The 17095-nt window shown below is 40.2% G+C and overlaps 1 protein-coding gene across 1 annotated transcript in view; it reads left to right on the forward strand.

The window, feature by feature from the left end:
- LOC124619902 (ethanolaminephosphotransferase 1-like) overlaps positions 1 to 17095 on the forward strand; it is an 86628-nt gene that overhangs the window by 14101 nt on the left and 55432 nt on the right. The window contains exon 2 of the mRNA XM_047146536.1: positions 12414 to 12482. Coding sequence (XP_047002492.1) covers positions 12414 to 12482 — 69 coding nt within the window. The remainder of the gene's footprint in view (positions 1 to 12413; positions 12483 to 17095) is intronic.

Below are 17095 nucleotides of genomic sequence, written 5' to 3' on the forward strand. Positions count from 1 at the left end.
CGTTTGTTGCAATATGCTTGGGACAACAGTACATTTTCAGGCAGACAAACTTTCGAAATTACAGTAGTTACAATTTTCAACAACAGATGGCGTTGCGGTCTGGGAAACTCTATAGTACGATATTTTCCACATATCCACCATGCGTAGCAATAATATGGCGTAGTCTCTGAATGAAATTACCCGAAACCTTTGACAACGTGTCTGGCGGAATGGCTTCACATGCAGATGAGATGTACTGTTTCAGCTGTTCAATTGTTTCTGGATTCTGGCGGTACACCTGGTCTTTCAAGTGTCCCCACAGAAAGAAGTCACAGGGGTTCATGTCTGCCGAATAGGGAGGCCAATCCACGCCGCCTCCTGTATGTTTCGGATAGCCCAAAGCAATCACACGATCATCGAAATATTCATTCAGGAAATTAAAGACGTCGGCCGTGCGATGTGGCCAGGCACCATCTTGCATAAACCACAAGGTGTTCGCAGTGTCGTCTAAGGCAGTTTGTACCGCCACAAATTCACGAAGAATGCCCAGATAGCGTGATGCAGTAATCGTTTCGGATCTGAAAAATGGGCCAATGATTCCTCTGGAAGAAATGGCGGCCCAGACCAGTACATTTTGAGGATGCAGGGACGATGGGACTGCAACATGGGGCTTTTCGGTTCCCCAAATGCGCCAGTTCTGTTTATTGACGAAGCCGTCCAGGTAAAAATAAGCTTCGTCAGTAAACCAAATCCTGCCCACATGCATATCGCCGTCATCAATCCTGTGCACTATATCGTTAGCGAATGTCTCTCGTGCAGCAATGGTAGCGGCGCTGAGGGGTTGCCGTGTTTGAATTTTGTATGGATAGAGGTGTAAACTCTAGCGCATGAGACGATACGTGGACGTTGGCGTCATTTGGACCGCAGCTGCAACACGGCGAACGGAAACCCGAGGCCGCTGTTGGATCACCTGCTGCACTAGCTGTGCGTTGCCCTCTGTGGTTGCCGTACGCGGTCGCCCTACCTTTCCAGCACGTTCATCCATCACGTTCCCAGTCCATTGAAATTTTTCAAACAGATCCTTTATTGTATCGCTTTTCGGTCCTTTGGTTTCATTAAACCTCCGTTGAAAACTTCGTCTTGTTGCAACAACACTGTGTTCTAGGTGGTGGAATTCCAACACCAGAAAAATCCTCTGTTCTAAGGAATAAACCATGTTGTCTACAGCACACTTGCACGTTGTGAACAGCACACGCTTACAGCAGAAAGACGACGTACAGAATGGCGCACCCACAGACTGCGTTGTCTTCTATATCTTTCACATCACTTGCAGCACCATCTGTTGTTGAAAATTGTAACTACTGTAATTTCGAAAGTTTGTCTGCCTGAAAATGTACTGTTGTCCCAAGCATATTGCAACAAACGGTGTATTTCTATCCCTGCTCGTTTAGTTTTTATTGCCGTTTCAAATATACCGGTCATTTTTGAAACACCCTGTACATCTCACATAGCAGATGGAGTAATTTTGTCATGCCTGGCTCTGTGAAGGCTATCGATAGTTCTGAGGGAGTTTCATATACTCCAGGATTCGTGTTTCCACTTCGGTCTTTCAGTGCTCTGTCAAATTCTTCTCGCAGTATCATATCTTCCATCTCATCTTCATCTACTTCCTCTTTCCTTTCTATAGTATTGCGTTAAAGGTCATTTTCCTTTTATAGCCCCTCTGTATATTTCTTCCACATCCAATTTTCCCTTCTTTTCTTAGTACTGTTTTTCCATAGAGCTCTTGATAGTCCGTCTATATATTCCTGGGTACCACATACCTTAACAGCTACGAGCATCTTCAATAACGTGAAACAAATCTCTTCTGCTGCAAGCTATTTGCTTTCCAAATTTTGATGTGAGGTAGTAGGGACCAAAGCAAGGAAAAAGTCCAATAAACACGAACTCGGAAGTGCATATCTTAAGACGTAGTACACTTCGTATAGCCATTTTGCGCTTTTGGTCAACTTAAGTTTTTTAGACGATGTATTCCCCTTTTCCAGATACATTTGTTGCATCTTTATATTTTGTCCTTTGATCAATTAAATTTCATGTCTCCTGTGATATCCAAGGTTTTCTACTATGTCTTGTCTTTTTACATGTTTGATCCTCTGCTGCTTTCACTATTTCATCTCTCAAAGGTACCTATTCATCTTCTACAGTATTCCTTTCCCCTGTTGCAGTCAGTTGTTGTCTAATGCTTCCTCTGAAACTCTCAACAACCTTAGGTTTGTTTCAATCCCATCTCCTTAATTTCCTACTTTTTGCAATTTCTTCAGTTTTAATCTACAGTTCATAACCAGTAAGAAATGCCTGTTGTGTCATTATATAATCAATCTGTAACCTTTTTTCATGATTCTTAAACCAAATGTTAACAATAATTAATTCATGCTCTGTGCAAAATTCTAGCAAGCGGGCTCCCCTTTCGTTCCTCTTCCCACTCCATACTGTGCTATTACTGTTCCTTATCTTCCTTTTCCTACTAATGAATTACAGTCACCCACAATGACTAAATTTTCCTGTCCATTAACTATCTAGTAATTTCTTTCATCTCATGTTACATTCTTTCAGTGTCTTCACTATTTGTGGAGCTAATAACATATAAATATAAACTAGTAATACTTTGATGGGTGATTGCTTTGTGTCTATCTTCGTCATGATAATGTGTTCTCTATGCTGTTAGTAGTAGCTTACCTGCATTCTTATTGTCTTATTTTCAAGACAAGAACTTCGAAAATTTTGCCATGAGAGTGATGGGAAGGTTGCCTATCAAATTGTTAGAGAATGAGTGGAAGAAACTGTATCAAACCTTGTGCCAGTATAAATATCAAACTTGTAGTTAAAAAGAAAGCAATCACAGAAGGTAACAAGGTGATCACACTAACAATGTAAACAAATTTGTAACCCATGATACATAGCTGAAATGATGGTGCTAATGACTGTATTCTCATCAAACGCTTGAACTATTTGGTAAATGCAGTCAAGCTTCTTACCATAGCACCACATTCATTGGCTCCACAAACTCGCATCAAAACTCACTTTTCAAAATAACAAGGACCTCAGACTATGCTACAGATCAGTCTGTCCCCACAGATTTCACTGCAGTCAATTGCTTCTTGTCATATAAAATTCATTGGCGTTGTCAGTTTGCAATCAAATTGTCACCTTTCAACCCAACCAAGACTTTAGGTTACCATACGGATCAGTCAGTACATCAACATAATTTTAACTCTAGACAAGTACATTGTAAAAGAATCTTGAAGCTGTGGTGGTAAAAAGTGAAGGAAACCATAAGTTACTTCTAATGATTTGGTACTGGTAATACATGACCTCTTTTCTCATCTCTCACTAGATACCGAAAAGTATACTCCCAGTGGCGATGCGAAACTGAGATATCGGTAATCTTTGTCTCATAGAGTAAGAGCACTCTGGTTGGCTCTACCAAATTGTGTTAATCATTTCAAGCTGGGCCACATCTGCATCCAAGACATTTGATTATGGAGAAATGTGGGACTGTTTCTGTGTTGATGTAACTCGTTATAAGACTGAATTGCAGCATGCTAATTATTCTAAAACTTCATGGATTGCACGGACTTCGACGAACACTCCATAAAGGATCCTGTGTTGCTCATATTCAAGAGTACATTTTCATGAAATGTCAACTGAAACTAGACAGAACATGTGTAACACAAGAAAATCATTTATTTGATATTGGGGGGGGGGGGGGGGGTGATTCTTGACATGCCTCTGGCATTTGAGAAGTTATGCTTGTCTCCACAGTCATGTTGTATGCCAAGTTCTTCAGGGAATTCAGCCAGTTTTGGCTTTGTACAGGTTTTACAAATCTGGGGTTTCTGAACAGTGATCTGGTGAGTGCTGCAAATTTGTTGTAATCTTAAGCTCCGTACATGTTACAGTGACTTCCATGTGGCAATATAGTGGAACTTGCAGCGAATGGGGGTCTCGATCTAATTTCCGGGATTGCAAACATGGAGGGAGGATGCAGTTTTGAGTCCAGCCCTTGTGAATGAGTAGATCAATTGCCAGAATGAGCTTTCAAGTACACTCTGTCCAAAATTAAAGCAACAAACTGTTATTTACCTATCTTATGTTTAAATCACAGTATAATCATACAAACTGTCCACAGATGTCCATACAAACATGTTCTGCCCAGAAGGCGGCATTCCAGTCAATGGACAACCACGCCAACGGTGATGTCAGGGCACCTGTCAAAGGGCCATCTACTGGATGTGTTGTATTGAGGCAAACGATAACAGAAGGCTTTATCAGAGTAGCCTTTATTGTTCTGGGTAGTCCCACATCCACAATCACTGTGGATAGAGTCACAGGTGTGGCAGTATGGCATAAAGATGCCTGCCAGGCTGTCTGCGCTGGAGGGCCATAAGGAGAATGGAAACAGAACAGTCACAAACTGCTGTGTCCCTATGGTTTAATGGGAATCATTCTGTTGTTTTTCGGATGTGACGACAATTTAGAGAGATCGAAAGAGTACACTGAACACTAGGGCAGGGCTGACTCTGTGTGATATCAGAAAGCGTGGAGTGTTATTTGACTCTAAGGGCAACTGACATCTGACCTCGTGCCATCTACTGGATGTGTTGTATCGAGGTAAATGGTTAACAGAAGGCTTTGGCAGAGTGCCCCTCTGTGTTGAAGACCTGCTGTATGTGTATCTATGGTGCGTTTTCACATAAGGGAACATTTAAAGTGGAGTCGTCAACATGCCACCTGATGTCAAACAGTGGGCCAATGTCTTTTTCACAGATGAGTCCTGATTTGGTCTGAACATTGATTCTCCAAGCATTGCATCTGGAAGGAACATGGAACATGATTTTGGGACCCAAACATTGTGGAAAGAGACCGATATCGAGGAGGATCCCTAATGGTGTGGGTATGGATTATATAGACCAATCAAGTACCTCTTCATGAAATTGTATGGGTGAACTGGCAAGGTTTATCTGCTGTCAGGTATTGTGACTAGATGTTGGGACCACATGTGCAGTTGTTGCGAGGTGTTGTGGACCCAGACTTCATATTGATGGACGATAATACTCAAACTTTTAGAGAATGGGTGGCTGATTTTTTTTCTTGGAAACAGAAGATCTTCCATGCATGGTGTGGCCTGCTCACTTTCCTGATTTGAATCCCATAGAGCATGTCTGGGAAGCACTGGGGAGACAGGTTGCATCATGTCAACATCTAGTAACCACTCTGCAAGATTTGTGAGCAGCTCTGCAGGAAGAATGGGCGTTAATGCCTCAACTTGAGACTGATGACATCATTCACAGCGTGGCCTGACATTGTTGGGCTTGTTTTGCTGCCAGAGGTGGTCACACCCCATGCTGAGCACGTTAACCACCTGTCGGAATGTGTGTGCAAATCTGTTAAGTCGGAAAAGATGAAGAACTGTTTTGTCTACTGTTATGCATATAGCAGTTGTTTATGTTCTGCATTCTTTACGTTGTTTCTGCTTTACTATCACCTGTTTATACTGTTTCATGGCAAAATAAACACAACCTAGCAGAATTTCCATTTTTTGCTTTAATTTTGGAAGAGAGAAACCACATTGAAGAAGTTGTTACCTTTCTGTATTCAGAACGCTTTGTATGATGTAGCAAGAACCTTTGCAGTGGGACACTGCTATTGGAAACACCTACTTTACTTTAAGCAACACTACTGCAGAATGCAAGATGACTTTGTCCGTAGCCACGTATGAAGCAGTTGCAGAGGTGTTGTGACTTGTAGGGTCATAGTAGATCTAGACACTAGTGAAATAAAGGTAGAATGGGATGTTGGTGAAATAACTTGTGCACATCATGAAAAAAATATATTGGGAACTGACAAGGACTCCTGCATTTGTTATGAATTTTTTATACACCTGTTCTTCCTAAATACTGGGTTTTGTGAAACTATTCGTTCAAGTTAATACAGGAGGTAGAGAACTTCAAAACAAATATACCTTGATGGGAAAGAAAAGTCGCAACACCGAGAAGGAGTTGGGTGACAAAAAATTTGGTAGATGTGTTTCTATTTCTGAAAGATGTCTATTCAAATTTCATGTCAGTCACATAAGAGTGGTACTAGCAGCACCACTATGAGGATATAAATCAGGTTTGCTTTAAATACACACTATAATGGTTGTGTGCATCAGTTACCTTTGTGTTTAGACGTAGTGAATTAATGTTAGTCAAGAATACCTTTAAAGTGACAAAGATGCCATTATCAATAACTCACTGAGTTTGAATGAGTTTATGTAATAGGGCTGTGGAAACCTGGGTGCTCCTTCTCCGATACTGCAGAAAGATGTGGCAGGAATGTAGCCATTGGACATGATTACTGACAGTGGTGATCATATGAATGTACAGTCGCAAAAAGAATGGACCCTGGATGGTCATGTGGCACTGCCAAGAGAGAAGACCATCGTGTTTGGTGTATCGCTATGGTGCATCATATTGCATCAACAGCAGCTGTTTGAGCAGCAGTTGGTGCCACAGTGACTCAACAAATTGATACAAATCAGATACCTCAAGGACAGCTCTAAGCCAGACACCCTGAAGCAACACTGACCCCAAACCTCCTCTGCAACTTCAGTGGTGTCAAGTGAGAGTTTATTGGAGTGCAGGTTGGAGGTCTGTTGTGTTTTCTGATGAAAGGTGGTGCCAGTGATGGCTGTGTGTTGGTTAGAAAGCCATTTTAGAGCCTTTATATGTGCTACACACATTGAACCTACACCTGGAGTTATAGTCTTGGGAGCCGTGCGACCGCTACGGTCGCAGATTCGAATCCTGCCTCGGGCATGGATGTGTGTGATGTCCTTAGGTTAGTTAAGTTTAAGTAGTTCTAAGTTCTAGGGGACTGATGACCTCAGAAGTTAAGTCCCATAGTGCTCAGAGCCATTTGAACCATTTTTTGTATGATAGCCGGAACACTCTTGTGGTTATCTCATGTACCCTGACTGCAAAATTCTGTCATTCTGGTGGTTCAACCTGTTGTGCTACCATTCATGATCAGCATTTCAGGGGGTGTTTTCCAGCAAGATAACATGTGCCCTGCCCACATACCGCTGTTGTAACCCAACATGCTCAACAGAGCATTGACATGTTGAGTTGGCCTGCTTAACCATTAGATCTGTCTCCAGTTGAGCACGTATGAGACGTCATTGGACAGCGCCAACCATAAACAGCATTAAGTGTCCCTGTATCGACTGATCAAGCGCAACATGCATGGAACTCCATCCCACAAACTGACATCCGACACCTGTGCAACACAATGCATGCTTGCATTCAATATTCTGGTGATTGCACCGGTTGTTATGGTATCAGCTTTTCAAATTTCCGATGACTTATCTCACACATAGATGAACCTGTGGGCTTGCAATGTTAATCACCAAAATATGTTGCTCAGACAAATTCCTGAAATTTCATTACTCTGCATTAATTACTTTCTGGCATTGCAATTGTTTTTCCATCACTGTATTTTGATAAGGGACAGCCCCCCCCCCCCCCCCCCCAAAAAAAAAAAAAAAAAAAAAATAAAAATAAAATGGAAGACCAAAGGAGAACTAATTAGCCTGCTTCACTTGACTGATGTGGACCTTAAAGAATTATCCCTTGGCATTATTACAAACAAACAAATTAACAGGACTCCCTGAGAATAGAACAAGGTCCTATAAATTGAGGGGCAAGTTTCCTTGTGATACCATTATGCTGTCCCCCATCAACATTAAAATTTTGGATGAAAATCTTATCCCCCCATGCAGGCTCCTAAGGATTCTCTCTTTCTTGATTATAACATCTCCCCTGACTGCCATGGGCTAACTCTATATTATTCCTAACCCTGTTCAAGTTCTGCTTAATAATGTCAGGAGTAATACGCTCATGCAGAGGTCTTTTATGGTCCACAAATGAGCCAGAGGGGAATTAAGGCCACCGGAACTGCCATGCAGGCATCAAGCTGTGCAGAATCAAAGGCAAAATTAATCCATTGGAGAGAAATATTCCATTTGGTTTGAGCCTTGGCATGATAAATGATCAAAGGAGTCTTAAATTCGTATTAACTCTCTCAGAGAAGGAAGGCTGAGGGGTAATAGGGATGATAGTAATATGCTTAATAACATTACTAAACCAAAACTGTTCAAAATTGCCAGGGACAAAGGCCAGTGCATTGTTGCTATCAAGAGCCTTGAGTGGTCCAAAACATGAAAAAAGTTTAGTTACATAGTAAATAGTTAAAGGAGCCATGACTTCTCTGCTGGGAATCAACCAGTCGGGAAAAACCATCTGCAACAACCGATATATATCGATTTTCCACTTTAGCATAGGAAGGGGATCCACATAATAAATAAATAATTTACCCATTGGGCGTTGTTCACATTCAGATTGTAAGACCCCCTTGCATGTTGGATGTACCGATTTTACACAGTTCGCACTCACTGACTAAATGGCAAATATCTGTATATAATGAAGGCCATGTGAGGTGGCAGCACACCTTAGCAAGTGTCTTATAAAGGCCAAAGTGGCCAACCAACACTGAACCATCAAAATAATGAAAGATGGAAGGCACACATTCTATAGTTAAACAAATTTTAGTTTGAGCTAATTTACCAGTCCATGATACAGTATACCTTTTCTCAACAAATATCTGGAAACCACCTCCCCAGCCAACAGATGCTTCCTAATAGCCCAAAATAAGGATCCTGATCTTGTTTAACCTTGATATCAGTAAAGAGCTGGGGAGTCTCGGTTAAGACATTGTAAACAGGAGAACTGGCCAGTACAAAACACCCTTCACATTCCCGAGCTCCTTCATCAAATATGCAACTAAACACATTAGCAACATGATTATTGGAGCCTTTAATATGACGGACTTGGAAACAAAAGGTGGATATGTGAATGGCCCACTTAGCAATCCTTCCAGTTTTCCTATGATGTGCCGAAAACTAACTTAAGATGTGGTTGTGGGCCTCCAAATCAAAATCGCTGTGCTTCTGTGCTCAAGATAAAATTTAATTTCTCTAGAGCAAATAAGACAGTCAATACCTCACATTCAAAAACCGAATATTTCAGCTCAAGGCTTACCAACCTCATTGAGGCTAAAGCTAGAGGGTGCCCTTCACCTGAGTCATCCTGCAAAAGTACAGTGCCATCTCTGGCATTTGAAGCATCACTCTGAACTCTAAACCTCTTCCCAAAATCCTGATTGGCCAGTACCAGAGGGTTACTGAGGGCAGTTCTGATGGTTCAAAGGCAGATTGCTTACTCTCTCCACAAACAAAATTTTCCCAATTTTTATGAAGGTTATTAAGGGGGCAGCAAGCTAAGTAAAATTAATAATGAACTTCCTAAAACGATTGTCCATATCAATGAATCTCGCCACCCCTTAATTATTCTTCGGGGGAGGAAATTTCCTCAGATCAGAAGTACACTCTTGATCAATCGTAATACTGTCCCTGGAAACCAGGCAACCCAAGAAAGAAATCTGCTGCTTAGCGAGTTTTGATGCCTTAACTGTTAGCCCTGCAGAACGAAGCCTCAGCAAAACCTACACAACATGAGAAAGGTTTTCATCAAAAGAGTGACTATAAACATCGACATCATCAAGATAACTATATGTGCTACCAAATTTAAGGTTGCCCAATACATGATCTTAAAGTTGTGAAAAGACAGCAGCAAATGAATCAGAAACCGACCTACCAAAGCCTTGAGTATCAACCAGTCCTAAACCTTGTGACTGATTACTGGCTGAAGTGCCCTCTTCCACATTATCCACTTAATTACCCAAACCCAGTGAACCAGTACTAACATGTAAATCTTTCACTTGAACAAACAATTGCTGAATAGTCTCCTTTGGCCGATCCACTAAGCTAAAGATTGTTTAAACCAGCAAGGCGAATACTCCAGTGAAACAACAGCACCTGAACCCTGCACAGTTGGCTTCGAATGGGTTGTTAACTTCCAAAAATTGAATGTTATGAGACATTTCATCCACAGCTATTGAAGCAGTAGAAAGAGCGGCCCTTACCGCGCCAGTGGTATCAGGGAAAATGTGAAGAGGGTTAGCCAATGCTGCGCGTAATCTGGCTGCTAGCTCCATGATTCCACCTTGTAGTTCACATTCAGGATGCTCATGTTTGAGATATGATATGTTCAAACAACTTCTGTGTTCCATGCCCATATATGGCTCTCTGAAGCAGTTGAAAGAGTTTAGTATGGAAATTTCAAGTTCCAAAGGACAAATGATGCTAAAGGAGTAGACAGCTCTTCCTTCCGCCTTTTTACCCAGTAAGAATGAAACCCTGCTACCATTGAAACCTCAAGATAAAGGTCGGGGTAGGAAAAGAATCAATGGAAGGGTGGGTTCACAATGCTTGCATCATTTGTTGTTTGAAGGATCACATTTATTTACACTGCACATGATAGCACAGAATAAAATACAATGATCACTAAATATCTTAGAACATAAGAGATTGTTAAATGAAAGTAAACCCTTTCAAATTTTAGCAACAGGTTGACGTGACTAAGCTTTCAATTCTTGCTGCCCCAAGGAGTACGTGCCAGCAACAAATAAAAAAAAACCTCATAATAAACCTCAGAAAAATCAAACAATGGAAAATTCAGGATGAAATGTGACAGTAGTTTTCCACTCACCGTGTAGCGGAGATGCTAGAGTCACTGTGTGTGTGTGTGTGTGGGGGGGGGGGGTGTTTTTGACAAAGATCTTGTTGGCCAAATGCTCATTTTCTGGCAGTTTTTTGTTGTGCGTATCTGCGACTCAGCGCTATTTGGTGAGAATAAGTATCCATTCCATAATATTGTTAAAAAGTAATTATCAGGGTTAGAATGTTTGCTAGATTGTTCTCTGTTGTATGGCTTTTCAAGATAAAAAATACATTTAAATAACATTAATTGGCTGTTTCATTGGTTCTTGGTAGAATATTTTATACATTATGAATCAAAAAACACATAACACTGGTGCACTATTCTACAGTTTTTATTATTTTATATAGTAAATGCCGTAGAATATGACACCAGTGTTATATGTTTCTTCAGTTATAACATTTAAATAATATAATTGCATTATCAACTGTAATGTGAGAGAATTTAAACTACATTCGTTAAATTATAAAACAGGAAACAAGATAAATGGTAAAAAAGTATTGAAGCTTAAAATTAACATAATCATGATTATGTGAGTGAGCAAAGTAACCATATGAAATGACAGGATACAGACCATTTCCCACAATTTAAGAGTAGGTGAGAACCAAGCCGTAAACTCAAAACATTCATCTTATGGCATCAATAACACAGCTGTTTTAATTCACTAACAGTCTGACTCAAAAGAAGGAAGATTAAGAAAGTTTAACATCCCCTTGATGATGAGCATTAGTTCATTGGTACTATTGTTTTCAAAGCAACCATCATAGCAATTGCCTTAAATGTTGTTGGGAAACCATGGAAAACCTAAATCTGGATGACCAAATGAATGCTGGAACGTCAGTCCTCCCAAATCTGAGTCTTTGTTCCACATTTCACCCCCCCCCCCCCTTTTCAACAAACACACACACACACACACACACACACACACACACACACACACACACACAGAGTCTGCCACCATTACATGGACACTGTAATGTAGCCGTTTTTTCTCCCTTACTACTACTGCTGCTGCTACTACTACTACTACTACTACTACTACTATGATGATTGTTGGATAAGATACCAGTAGTGGACAGGCCTGAACTCATATGTTTCAAGACATTGCCAGCCTCAACAAGAAAATCTGCGCTGTAGCCATTACTGGATGCTTTGTGTATTCCACTTTGCTTTGTGTTATGCATTGATTGTTGTTTTCTTGTCTTCCTTTCAAGCGAGTGAAGAAACTAAGCCTGGTCCATCAGGGGGTTTCAGTGTGACTCTCAGAACACCAAAAGCAATTAGTGACACCTATGACAGTCTATCAGCTCTGCTTTGGCAGAAGCACAAAACACGGGTGTTGGTTGCTTGACGTGTGAGAGGGAGGCGGGGCTTGTTCCCAGCACTACTCTTCTGCCCTTGGGTGATCCAAGTTGCCATATGTTTATGCTCCCTGCCAACTGCCACGTTGCAGTGCCTGCACTGTACTCGGTCCATTATTTTTATTATAGAAAAATTTTCAATGTGTTGAGAAGCTGTTACTCTACAGTAGAGTGAAAGGTTTGTTTTTGACACATGTATATTGTTTGCTAGTTTGATACATGTCAACATGTTTAAAATATATTGTTTCTTTTGGGGAAAAAAGTTCTTGTAAGATTTTAGGGAAAGCATGAAATTTTTACTGACAATATGTCTGTTACATTTGAGGTAATTAATGTTTATTCTTTTTGTTTGCAGTACAGTGCTTTGGATACAAGCCCACTGAGTATCTATGTGATGCATCCATTCTGGAATCGTGTTGTAGAGGTAAAATTATTTGGCCTTTTTAAAAATGTTAGTTATGTTGTTTCAAATTTTAAAAATTGAAATAATTCACTTTTACATGTGCATACTGCAAATTTTCTTTAAAACTGAGTGAATAGTGAGTAGCAAATAAAGAGCAAAGTCAACTTCATGGGTTTTGAAATTGTGTTCTCACGCAAGCAGGAAGTTTAAACATATTGATATATGCAATTTGTAATTTCTCTCTTGTTAGTTATGTATTGTTTTCATACATTTACAATTTATTATGCTTCATTCTCTTTTCTACTTTTATTTTGTGCCCAAAAGAACGACACTAATTCATGGTTCTCCAGATACATAGTCTGTCAGCTATTGTTCTTCATTGCCATAGCCACTCAGTTGCCACTTTACGCAGATGCTAAGAACATAAGTTTCTTTCAACTGGGGTAAAGAAACAGTTAACCTGACAACAATAATACAATACCAAAAAGAATAGTGAAAAATGAAAGTTAGACAACATAAAAATATATTAAAGATAGAGGGAGTAATGTATCAGATTTTGTTTTTTTTTAAATAATGAGAGTTGCAGTTCGACTTCACCTACACTGTTTTTCTAAATAATGAGTGTTGCGCTTTCACTTCACCTACCACTGAATGTTGTACAAAATTCTGTGCCTCCAGTTCATAAGCAGTCCATGGTAGATAATGTGACAGAATCATACCGCTCATTTAAATCCATGAACATCACAGTGCACTGATGTGGAACAACAGTGTATTCGACCCGTGTTCAGTGATGAGCACAGCACAGCGGTGGAGCTGGGTAAAGCAAATCATGATTTGTTGATGCAGTATGCTATGATCATGTGTACAAAGCTGTGGTCCCATCAACATTTAGTATGCTGATGGCATTCGTAATGGGCGGTAATGACATGAATTTTTCCCCTTATTCTAGTGTAGTAGAGGCATTATGATATCTGAATTCAAAGCATTGGAAATTTAAAAATTTGTGCACAATATGTAATCAAATTGGAGGGAGGTGGCCAGTTTGCCAGCTAGGAATGCTCCTCAACAGCCTCTACAATCATACATCAAAGAAAACGGTAATCACTTACCTTCTCCATTGTTGCAAGGTGAGAGACGTTTTTACCATACACTGTAGGAGACCTCATCTCACTTCTTTAATTGTGTAGAATCACAACACTCATTTATTTTTTAAGAAATGAAACATGAGTATTAGAATTACTTTTGGATCAAAGGAGACCACTCACTGAAAAGCAAGAGCATTGAGATGTCAGCTGGTTATCCCTTAATGAGCCAGAATAAAATCACACAGAAAATACACACACTCGTGCACACTTGCTCGCATGCATGCACACATTCCTATGCCCCTACATAGTTGTGACTGGACTAAGCTGTATTTTGACAGGTGCATCAGCTGTGGTGAGATTAGTGTTGGGTGGGTTGAGTAGAGAGAGGAGGAGGCAGCGAGAGGGTGGGCTGAATGGCGAGAGGCTCGGAGGGAGACAGTCAGTTCGCCAGCTAGGAATGCTCCCCAATGACCCCTACAATCGTACATTACGTACTGAGCCCATATTCCTGCCACCCCTCGTTCCCACAATCTAGCCGACAAACCAGCTATCTTCCTCCGAAGGATAACTCTGAAAGCTAGCAAGTTTTCTCCATTTTGTGTACGTCTATTGACAACTGAACACTTTTGCTTTTTGGGGAGTGGTCTTCTATAAGCCAAAAATACCTACCTTTTACAATAACATTTATAAGTATTAGAATTATAAGGCAAGGAAAGATATATGTGAAAGCCGAAGAAACAAGAAGACATTTTATTTTGTCATCATACAGGCCTAATTCAGTTGTGAACTGAAACTGTCCAGAATGACTATGGTTATTTTAAGGTATAATGCAGTCAAAAACAAGATTATGTAATGTGCAAATTTGCTCTGTGTTGCTGTAAAATAAAGTGGATAGAAAATAATAAACATAGAGGGCACTGCCCGCTGGCAATGTGGTCAGTTTTGCAGTTGCATTCATAATCCATGCACAAATGCATACAACATGCTAATAAATTTTATGACCTGGGTAGTTGATGTCAGCCTTTGATGGCTCACCTGCAGTTATGTGGCAGATTCCTGTATGAAATATTGTGCTGGGTAGAAAACTGCACTCCTGAACATCGTTAACTGTTCAGTACACTGGGAGATTCAAAAATTCCAATTCATTACATAGAACGATGATTATGGTCTTGTCAGAGGTTATTTTAAGATGTCGTAGAATTGATCCTGTGTTGAAATGTATGGAACACCTAGCTCTCTTTCTATTATCTTTTCTTGAATGAAGAAATAATTAATTTGAATATGTTTATTGTTATGTTGAAATAGAAGATTTTGTGTCAGTCTCAGTGTAGCTTGATTTAATCTGACTAACTTCTGTCTCAGTGAGCCCCTCAGTCACATGATCTTTATGTCATTATTTGGAAATTTGTGCTGTGCCTAATGTTAGACTTGACGATGGTAACTTGTCTTATAGTTACCTGCAAAAGAGCTCCACCAATGAGAATGATGACACCACCTGTTGTAGGATGAACAGTCATGTTACATGCACCAGTTTCTGCATCATTATAGCTCTTAAGTATTTTGCTGGTCCTGCTTAGACTATAAACATTGACCAAATCAGTTGTACCAGGAGTCTGTCAGAATATTTGTTTCACCTCTATTGTAAGGCAACAGAATAAAGTGATATTGAAAGGAAACTTATATTATATGCACTATTAGGACTCTTTTTGAGTCATTGGATACATAAGTATGCCAGTTACTATGGGGAGTCAAATGAAAAAGTTAAATACTTTTTAATGAACAAAAGTGGAACCCAAGTGTATCATTTTTTGACATAGTCTTCCCATCATTCAACACACTTCCTCTAGCGCAAGAAAGTGCACAGATTTCTCTGGAAAAAAAGAAAAGGAAATCATTTTGTTTGTGTGCGCAGCCACTCGTGCACTGCCTGCTACATCTCATCATCGGGACAAAATTTCTTTCCTCCTATCACCTCTTCGAATAGTCCAAACATTTGGGAATCACCTGTTGTTAGATCTGGTGAGTATGGCAGATGGAACAGAGTATCAGAGTACAGGTCATTGAAGGCTGCAAGTGTTGCACAGACTGTATGAGGCCAAGCATTCTCATGTTTCAAAATGACAGCTGTAGTTGTAAGTCCACATTGCTTGGTTCTTATTGCAGGTTGAATCTGATATTTTTTAACGTATTGGAATATGACACACTGGTGATAATGTTTCCCTTGTCGTGTAATGTTTCAAGACAGCGTGTCATACATCCCAAAAGAGAGTCCACAGGACCTTCCCTGCAGATGGCTGCACTGTAACTTCTTGGGTTTTGGTGATGAGAAGTGGCACCATTCCTCACTTGCTCTCTTCATTTTGGGTTCGTAGTAGTGTACCCAAGTTTCATCTCCCATAATGATTCTCATGAAGAAGCCATCACTTTCTGCTTTAAATCACAACAAAAAGTTCTTTGCAGGTGTCAACGCATTGCTCTTTTTGTTCTGAAGTGAGCTGCCATGGCACCCATCTTGCAGATTCTTTGTGGAACTTAAGGACTTCATGAACGATGTGATGTGCTGAGCCATGACTAACATTCATATTTGCGGCTATTTCATCCGCCATCACATGGCAATTTTCCATCACACTGTCCTCAAATGGTGTAGTAAACTCTGGTGTCACAACACTATGTGCCTGGCCTGGCACTGAGCATCTGTCGCAGAAGTCACATAATTTCTAAACTTTCTACTCCACTCACATATTCACCACCATGCATTTCAAAAGGTTTTGTACCTTCACTGCTCAGGAAACTTATGAGAGTATGCTATATTTCCTTCGTGCATTCGCAAGTGGGGTAGCTATTTTGAGTTGGTGTTGTGGCTGGCCCCATTTTGCTTGTCTGTAAATTATTGGTAACAATACCACAGACTTTCAGAACAGTGGCATGAAATGTTGATTTTTAATTACACTTTTAAGGTCTTCATCTCATTCCTCCTCGTACTTGGCGAAAGTGGAAATAACTTTTCTCTGTACCTTCAACTTCTGTTTCCTTTATTCTTGGTGTTCGAACAGGTGTGCATTCTTGAGTATTGGAACTTGCAATAATTTCGCTGCACTTGTCTGCATTTACTGCACCATCATCAGAACATGCTTTAGCTAAAGCCAAGTTCTACATCTGTACTCTGCAAGCCACATTTTGCTGTGTAGAAGAAGGTATGTCTGGTACCAGCGTGATTTACCAGCTTCTGTGTTGCAATTGTGAATGATAAATGGGAAAAATGACTGCTATGAAGTTACCATACGAGTCTATATTTGTCCAATTTTTCCCATGTCATTATCACAAGGGGAAATAGTATATTGCCTGACTCTTCTTTGAACATAGGCTCTTGTAATTTTAACAGTGTATTTCTCTGTGACGTAGACCATCTCCCTTGTAGTGCCTGCCACTGTAGTTAGATAAGCTTCATCTCTCATGTTTATTAAACATACCCTTGGTGAAATTTCTTATCCTTATTTGTAGCTTCTCTAAAACACTTGTCAGTCCAACCTGATAAGGGTCCAAGACTAA

Source organism: Schistocerca americana, chromosome 6 (genome assembly GCF_021461395.2).
Source record: "Schistocerca americana isolate TAMUIC-IGC-003095 chromosome 6, iqSchAmer2.1, whole genome shotgun sequence".
NCBI classification, from domain to species: Eukaryota; Metazoa; Arthropoda; class Insecta; order Orthoptera; family Acrididae; genus Schistocerca; species Schistocerca americana.